The sequence below is a fragment of the Akebia trifoliata genome, chromosome 1 (assembly GCF_017979445.1).
Source record: "Akebia trifoliata isolate Shusen 1 chromosome 1, ASM1797944v1, whole genome shotgun sequence".
Lineage (NCBI taxonomy): Eukaryota > Viridiplantae > Streptophyta > Magnoliopsida > Ranunculales > Lardizabalaceae > Akebia > Akebia trifoliata.
Window position 1 is genome coordinate 24,808,342 of NC_141375.1, and position 9,334 is coordinate 24,817,675.

Below are 9,334 nucleotides of genomic sequence, written 5' to 3' on the forward strand. Positions count from 1 at the left end.
GAGTCCGAATCTTTGAAGAACCTTGCTTTTGTCTCTGGAGGAGGGCTTGAGAGCTTCTTCTTCTCTAGAGGGAGAGCTTCTGTCTTCTGAGAGAAAGTGATCCAGATCCCCTCCCAATGAGAGAGGCTCTTGTATTTATAGACTTAAAGGTAATTTAGCTTTCCAATTATACCCTCAATTTAAAAAGGCTTAATTGATTTGTTTAAAAGGCTAAATTTGTCCAAATCCAATTTTAAAGATTTTATAGATTATTATTGGGCCAAATTTATTCATTTGGGTATAAGGCCCAATATTTTAATGTGTGGATCACTTGTATTTACTGGATCATGGGCTTTATCTGCGAAAACTCAAAACCCAAACTTGTAAGGGGCCCGTCCTCAGTTAATGGACTCAATTTGGCTGTGAAGCCCATTTATAACTTTAGAGATTTTTTATTTATAAAATTTGTAAAGCCTCTTCAAAATTTTGGTGCCTACAGAGGGGCATGGGTGTGTGTTATGTAAGCTTTGTTTATTATTCGTAGTATTGTTTGTTGATTGTAATGGAAACCAGTGATTAAAGAGCAAGACTTTTACCTATGGGCCACATCTTAATCATTGAGTCCCTGAAGTTTGAGGAGAGCACTAGGGCATGCAAATTATGATAACATGACTTCCACTAAATGCTAACTTCCAACTTCTGCCTAGTCTTTCCAAACCGGCAACATCCCATTGCCAATCTGACAATCTTCCACACTATATTATAATTTCAAACCTTTCATGAAATTTTTTTCCACATGCATGATATTTTCCTACAACCAAACATATATCAATCACAAAGGATGAGGAGACGTGCATTAGTTATTGATTCCAACTAGTCTTACTAAGTTAGTAAGGATTTCACCCTTTACTAGGGGTCATTGGGCTCAACTTGTGGCATCCAAGAACATGATCCCATGCATCTCCTAGTTAACTGATTGTCATTAAGCCATCAACCAATTAAAGAACAAATTAACAATTAGAACCAAAAGGAAAAGATTTAAGCCCAACCACTAAACAATTAAACAAGTCTAAGCTGATTAGGCTTATAACCATGTTTGGACTTTAATGATTACCCATTAAAGAATCGGAAGATACCTCTAGTATTCCATGCCCAAAGCTGCCTTTTCTAAATGCACTCCACTCTGGCTGTTTGTCCCAACAAAATCTGCCTTTTGCAGGGCCTGATTAGAAATTCACATAGCACAGCCCTCCAAATTCTAGTATGTTGTCTCCAATGGAAGGACACTTTCCTGGGTCATCTGCATACTCAACATCAACTTTTTCTAAGCTCCCACCATCTCCAACTGTTATATAAACAGGACCGCATGGATCCAATGTATAGTTGTACATTCTATTCATTCGCTCATAAGCGTGCACCTGTCAAGCATGTAAGAGATTAAACCCTATTTAGCATCCTTGGTAATTTGTTTATGAAAACACTTGCCCAACAGTCCTTCATGATTTCTTTGAAAATTGGAAAGATTAGAAATAATCTGCTACAAATTATTCATTTTTAAATGCAGTTACACATGCTTTGAGAAATCTGTATATTTAACGAAGTTAAAAAAAATGACAATGGCTTCTGAGAAATCTAAATGACACATAGATGTTAGATTTCTTCACTATTTTCAAATTGTTTGAAAGATAACTAGATCTTGTCTAATAAAAATAATTGGGTTTTTAAATGTGATCATAATGGGATGCTTCTTCATTGACTCTTGCAATGTTTACAAGGGTGTTCTATCATGCCTTTCCTAATCTCCAAACAAGGGATGCCTGGTGCTTTAAGACTTCTGTGATAGTTGCAGCACTGTGATTAAAATCATAAACTAATAGATGTGTAAGACTCACTAAACCCCACATCTTCAAAGTAGAGAAGGGCAATGTATTAGGAATTCAATTAATACTACCTAATAGCCAAACCCAAGTTTTCGTGAATTGTGATTAGGCTTCCACGATGAATTTATATTATCTGATATTGTCAAAACTATAAAAACAATGTATAAATGATTGATGCAAGGAAAATATATACATGAATCAAGATTGGTTTAAATACAACTAAACCAGACCCTTCCATAACTCAAGCTTAGCTTCATGTACCTAAAAGCCCACATAAATGTAACCTACTTTAATCTTTCTAAAATAAAACAAAGTAAAGTACTTCAAAGCCATTAAATAAACCAAAAGAAAAAATATATACATAAATAGACCCAATAAATGAAAAAACCCTAACTCACAAAACCCAAATGCTTATATAACTGTTTTTTCTGGTTGAATGATTGAAGCTCTGTTCAGTTAGAGAGGCTAGAACACATCAAACAAGACATTAAACCCTACATCAATCAGAATTCCACCTAAGAAATGCAACGATCTCAGTCGAAAACTAGCAAATCAAATCACATCTAACTAAGAATTGATAATAAGGTTCCAAAATCATAAAAAAAAATGATAGATCGAAAAGAAAATTAAAAAAAGCAAGATCTTACCTCAGAGACGAGGGGATTTCGACGATTCGAACCTTAGATTTCGTAGATCTTGGATGAAGAACTGACCGACATTGAGGGACGAAGTGGATTTTCTCTCTGAAATTGATAAATCTTCATCAATCCTAAGTTCGTCGACAAACGAGTGGAATTTCTCTCTGAAACGAATGGATTTTCGCAGATCACTTTCCCTTTCATCTCGATCTAACTCTTTCTGTCTTCCATCTTTCGTTCTTGTTAGAACGAGAGAGAATGAGGTCGATTTCTTCGGTCTGGTTTCAGTTAAAACGAATGGGTCGCGATTTAGAAACATCTCCTAACATAAAAAAACAGTTTAAAACCATTCTTTATTAGAAACGGATAAAATCCGTTTCATCCTCCTATTCCAAAATAACCATTTTTTTGAAGTGTCATAAACAATTATTTTATTTTGAAAGAGGAAAGTATGCCATCCCACGTTTCTTGCAAACATGAAAATGCCCCCAACAATTCCATAAGTGCTTGGGCTTCCATGTTTGTGTTTACCAATTTATTTATTAGAAGAAAGTAGAAAAAAAAACATGTAACGTAGATTATGTCCATTTAATTCTTTGTAAAGGTATATAGAATCTTTCTTTGATGCATTAAGTATTTTTGTTGAAAGATCCTTGTTGTAGTGACTCAAATAACATTTGAAGCAGAACTGTGTACAGCATGGTTTTAAAACTTGTTTTGATATAAACAGACTGAGTCATCTTGGATGAGATATCCAATTTATTTGAGTTATTTTCGGATGAGATTTTAAAATATGCCTAGAACCATGTCTTCGAGACAATTTGTCAAGCTATCTAGTTGGTGGACAATACCGAGACAACTCGGATGAGTCATCTCGGTCTCGAACGAGATTTAAAGCCATGGTGTCTAGAGAAGCTTATGTTTTTCCCAAGTGAATGACACTCATACCTAGAGGAAAAACATATATGATTTTCTACAAGTTCAAGTACACTCTATATTACTTGGAGTGCTATTTGAAGTCACTTTAGAATTTTTCTCTTTGAAATTGTCTTAATTACATGAGCATTGCCATAGTGACTTCAAATAGCACTCGAAGTGTGTAAAAAATGATAGATGCTTTTTCTCGAGATATTAGTGTTATACTAGAGAAAGAGAATTGATGGTTCTATTCGGTAGGATGCTACATGAAGTGTTATTTCAAGTCATTTTTGCATTTTTCTAAAAACAATGATATTTGAACTAGAATAAAGATGTGTGGTTGTGTATCTTAAGAAAAGAGATCTATGGTTCTTTGTCCATGCCACGTCAGTCAAGTATTGACTAAGTGAAGACTTTTTGGTTAGAATATCAACACCTTTTTCCTAATTAGATTGGAAAGTGATTAAATAAACAACAAAAATATTTAGGACAAATTATCATTTCATGAGTTGAATATAACGAATTCCAGCTCATTGTCCATTTTAATTCCCAAAACATGAAAATCCAAATCAAAACTTTTTTAAAGTGACAATCTCTCTTATTAATTTAAAGTAGTTTAATAGCAGTGAACTTGTGAGATCATCACTTTTACAAGAGTAGTGATAATTTAACGCTCCTTTTTTGTAAGCTCCCTTTACAAAACCGTATGAAATCATAAATATATGTTCCTGTATATCCTAAAGCAATGGATCTACATATTTGTGAAGGAAGCATTAAAAAAAAAAAAAGAAGAAAGGGAGCGTCAAATTATCACAATTCCATTTATACCAGTGAGATTGTCACTTTTAAAAAAAATCAGCGATCTTGCTAATATAAACTAGCAAGAGACCGTCAAATTGAAAAACCTGCCATCTTGCTCTTCATATTTTAGAATTTAGTATGAAAAATTAGCTGAAATGAATATTTTCTAAATAGTTGTTCACGTTTTGGGAAATTTCTTTAATCGAAAGTACCACAAATATCCTTGTTAGATGGATAAGAAGACAAGCATATGATGGGTTAGGAAAAATCCTCAAGAAACATAGGATAAATCCATTAATAATTGAAAGCGATCGACCAACAACCACCCAACGCACAGTTATAAGCCTTTATATTTATAGAGAACAACAGTTAGTAACTCAGATAAAAGATCCAACTATATGGAAGAAGCACAGAAGAGGAGAAGATGGTCTCTCAAAGGAATGACTGCTCTTGTAACTGGTGGAACCAAAGGAATTGGGTCTCTCTCTCTCTCTCTCTCTCTCTCTCTCTCTCTCTCTCTCATACACACAGAAACTTATGTAACACTTCCTTTTTCTCAGCCGTGCAATTGTTGAGGAGCTTGCAGACATGGGAGCGTCTGTCCACACGTGTTCCCGGAAAGAAGCCGAACTCAACCAGGTCTTGAGTGAGTGGACTGAGTTGGGTCTCCGAGTCACTGGCTCGGTTTGTGATGTATCAGTGAGAGCCCAACGAGAGAAACTCATGGAGGATGTTTCAACCATCTTCAAAGGAAAACTCAACATACTCGTGAGTTTTTTTTTTTTTTTCCAAATTTATAATTATGACTAAGATCAACGGGGGATTTCCTATAAATAATAATCTGGGACAACAACAAAAAAAAAAAAAAAGGGTCGGAACCCTAATTTGGATCTCTCATATCTTTTCTCTTGGAGGGAACCTTTCATCTTGATGGGGGGACTTCCCCTTTGATCTGCGGAGCTACCATTCTCCCTCCAAGATATATAATCATCTCCATTAACATCACCTAAGACCTTATCCTCTATTTAGGCCCTTTACAATTACTATTCACGATGGTCTGTACGCACTTGACGTGGCAAGTGCACAGAACCATAGATTTTTTTCCTTGTGTATCCCTAAGAAAAAGATCTATGATTCAATGCACTTTCCATGTCAACCGCATATGTTTTAACACGTCATTTAATCACAACTCTATAATTAATTCTAAAACCAATTATTCCGAAAGACCGATTTGTTGGAGAAGGGGAAAACAATAAATATAAGGGAGTTATGGAGCTTGACGGGGGTATGACACACCCAAGAGTAGAGGAAAATATACACTCCCCCCTCACCCATAAGGGTGGGAAGATTTGAACCCCTGACCTATATGAATCTTGTGCTCTGATACCATATTAACCAACAAATTACTCCAAAAGACCAATCTGGTGGAAAAGGGGAGAATAATGAATACAAGAGGGTAACGGGGCATGATTGGGGTATGAAACACCCGAGAGTGGAGGAAACTATACACTCAACATGGGGTAAGCTGATACACCATGTTCATTATCTCCTATTTGTGGTGCATATATAAATTCATGAAATGTGGTGGGTAGTGGTTATGATCAATTCGATTGAAAAGAAGGAATAATGTGCACTTTTCATTCGGGATTTCCTATATTAAATTGTTGCATCTTCCTTCGATTCCTCAAAATTCACTTTTGATTCCTTAGTTTTCTTCATTGCTTTGAAGTTATAGATATCATTAATTAGTCTTTTGAGTAGGGTTGTCCATTGTGCCTACTGGCCTACTAGCCTGACCTTGAGGGATTGAAAAAAATAATGGTTAGGGCCTTGATCTTGATCCTAAAGAGAGAGAGCCGGACTCAATTTTCCAACCCATGAAATTCGAGCCGGGCTAGGACTTAACAATGCCAATTGGTCTCACCCCATTTGTACAATTTATCACCATAACAAACTCAATTGCAGAGATCTAGAGTTCAAATGTACCCTTAGGAGCCACCCTCATGGATTTGTCCCGAAATTACCTATGCGTGGGGGGAGGCGACTGCATGAGTCCGATGATTAGTCGGGTGCTCTAAGAGGCCTTGAAAGTTCGATTACAAATTTAAAAAGATATTTAGAGTATATATGATGCATTAAAAAGATGTATGCTAGTACTCGGCACACCATATCATGTTTAGGATTCCTTGTAATAATGTGTGTATGTCAAATATACCAAACCATCTCATCTTGAAGGATAGATAATTAAAGAAGAAAAAATTAGGATTATATTAAATAGGTTACTTTCTACAACATGGAAAAAGCCTATATTGTACGGCCCAAGACCGTCAAATTTCCTTAAATTTGATAGATTAAGGTGTCAAAATTTTCATTATCGAATATTTCCTTTTGACGGGCCAAAACTGTTAAATTAATGGAGGATGGAGAAATTCGACGGCTCTAAGCCATCGAATCTGGGGAACATAAAAAATTTTAACGGTCCTTAACCGTTGAAATTCGGTTTTTAAAATTCTTGGGCCTTCAGTCGTCAAACTTTCCTGTAGAATTTTCCACTTTCCACGTGGTGCTACTGCTTCTTCATCCTTTGTTTTTGTAGGTCTACATTTGTTCTATGTGTTATATTGTGTTTATTATTTTCTTTATATTTGGAAAACCCCAATTTATTAAGCTAGCATGCAAGGAATAAAATGATCCTTTAGCAAATTCAAAGGGATGTTTTAGTCTCTAAGTTTTATTGGAGATATATCCATTATTTGAAGAGAATTAGAATTGAATTGCTGACTAAAGTTGTATGATACAATAAATAAATGCCCGTATCTTATATTGTTACAAGAATGACAACAATAAAGTAAATTACAAATCAAAATAGAAAAAGCACGATACAAAATTTACGTAATTTGGCAAGATTGCCTACATCCACAAACTATGATAAGATCCTTTCAACAAGTTGGCCATGAATTTATAGGCTGTATAAAGATGAAATCACTCTTACAACAAAAGTTATGAAATTGTGAAAATTTTACCTCAGCACGTAGAATCATTCCTTGGTGAACAGTCTCTAATACCAATACAAAGCTTTTACACCTCCAAACAGAAGACATGAGACAAATATTTTCATTAGGAACCATAGATTATTTTGGACATAAAAGTCACGCATCCATGATTCATACCACAATATTGATGATATATACTTGTGGGTATTTTATTCTGTCATTGTTCTCCTTTGATACCTGATCAAATTTTGATTTTCTTATTTTTCTTGTGTTGAACTTGGGAGAAGAGGAACATACCAAAATATTCGCTTGGGATTGACTTGTTCTGTTTTTGTTGTGGCGAAATAGATAAACAATGTTGGGACAGGTATACCAAAGCCAATTGTTGATTGTACCGCCGAAGATTTCTCATTCATGATGGCTACCAACTTTGAATCTGCTTACCATTTGTGCCAACTTGCATACCCTGTTTTAAAAGCCTCTGGAGAAGGAAGCATTGTTTTTATCTCCTCTATTGGTGGTATGACAGGCGTAAATTTGTTCAGTATTTATGGAGCAACTAAAGGTTCGGTATATTCTTAGGAGTCGTGCTGGGGTGACACAAAGGGGGACACAGGGGTGACACAATGACTTGGTGGCGTGCATATAACTGTAGATGCTTTTCTGCGAGATACGAGTAAAAAGCATCTACGGTTATTTGTGCGCCACCATGCAAACCTTGTGTCTCTATTTGTGTCATTCCAGCATTAGTATATTCTTAGTGGGTTTGAATTTAGTTTCTAACCTCAAATTTGCTAAATAAATAAATAAATAAATTTTCTATGTATTGACCTTATTAGGAGCAATGAATCAACTAACGAAGAATTTGGCATGCGAGTGGGCGAAAGACAATATTCGAACTAATTGCATTGCACCTGGACTTATAAGAACCCCCTTGGCGAGAGAAGTAAGATCTACTTCTACCCTTCTATTGCATTTCAATTCTTTTTTCTTTTTTTTTTTAATTTTTTATAATTAGATTAACGATACCAAACACTCCAATTCTAATATCAGAACAACCGATTAAACCATCTCAATATACTAGACATAATGGATGATGAATAATGTCTTTGTTATTTATTTTTACTTTTTAAATCTTCAGTTTCTTGAAAACAAAGAGTTAGTGAAAAATTACATTTCTCGAACTCCTCTTGGCCGCATTGGAGAGCCTAAGGAAGTTTCATCATTGGTGGCGTTCCTTTGTTTACCTGTTGCTTCCTACATTACTGGACAAATAATATGTGTTGATGGGGGCCGTATTGTCAATTGTTTATAGAACAAAATGGTGATCTGTTAATTATCAATTATTATGGCCAATATTTTGTCGTTTGGCGTGATAAAAGTTCTTCAAATCTTGAAGAATTGGAACTTATATGTATAAAAGTCAAATAAGTTGTGATAGTAATTTAACACAAATAGTGGATGTGTGAGACAATATCATCTTTAGTGTGCATATATATAATCTCGAAATCAAATGCATCTTCACTTCTCTTTGATTTAAATCAGTTATGATGTTGGTTTATAACATAATGGTGTGACAATATCACAGCCCAAAATATAATACCAATGGAATTTTAAGGACCGTATGGATACAGGAGCCAAAAGTACTTAGAACATAACTACTTTTTGAAGTACTATCTGGAGTAGGTGGATAATTATTGTGTGTTTGGATGCAGGTTTTGAAAAGTATTGTCAGAAATACTTTTGATAGAGTTTTGTGTGTAGAAACTGTTTTGGATTCTGTAAAAATGATCAAAATGCCCTTATAAGTATCAATTACTATTTTTAATATTATAACTCAACAAATTATTCTTCAAAAGAAATAAAAGTTATTGTTTTTATCCATAAAAACTAATACATCAATGGATAGTAAATTTGTGTGTAATTGTTTACATCAATCTTGCAATAAGAAAATTTCAACAGTGATTGGAATGCTCATGGATAAATCATTGAGTGAGTAAATGGGGGAACTAGAAATCCAAATTCAAATGCTACACTAAAAGGTTATCATCACATCAATGGATAATAATAAAATATTATTTAATTACATTTTTGAGGTATGCTTGTAATTTTCGAAATTTATGAG

The 9,334-nt window shown here is 34.7% G+C and overlaps 1 protein-coding gene and 1 long non-coding RNA gene across 2 annotated transcripts; one reads left to right on the forward strand and one right to left on the reverse strand.

The window, feature by feature from the left end:
• Positions 1–628: 628 nt before the first annotated feature.
• LOC147411163 (uncharacterized) lies at positions 629–2,779 on the reverse strand. Its single transcript, XR_015180338.1, has 3 exons — positions 2,507–2,779; positions 1,116–1,397; positions 629–951 (listed from the first exon to the last, which is right to left on the reverse strand). It is a non-coding gene; the product is annotated as an uncharacterized LOC147411163 (long non-coding RNA).
• Positions 2,780–4,534: 1,755 nt separating this feature from the next.
• Positions 4,535–8,688, forward strand: LOC147411164 (tropinone reductase homolog At5g06060-like). The gene is made up of 5 exons (XM_086445451.1): positions 4,535–4,694; positions 4,777–4,984; positions 7,558–7,774; positions 8,049–8,155; positions 8,351–8,688. The coding sequence occupies exons 1-5, from the start codon at positions 4,615–4,617 to the stop codon at positions 8,522–8,524; spliced, it is 786 nt and encodes a 261-aa protein (XP_086301577.1). The 5' UTR covers positions 4,535–4,614; the 3' UTR covers positions 8,525–8,688.
• The last annotated feature ends 646 nt before the right edge of the window (positions 8,689–9,334 follow it).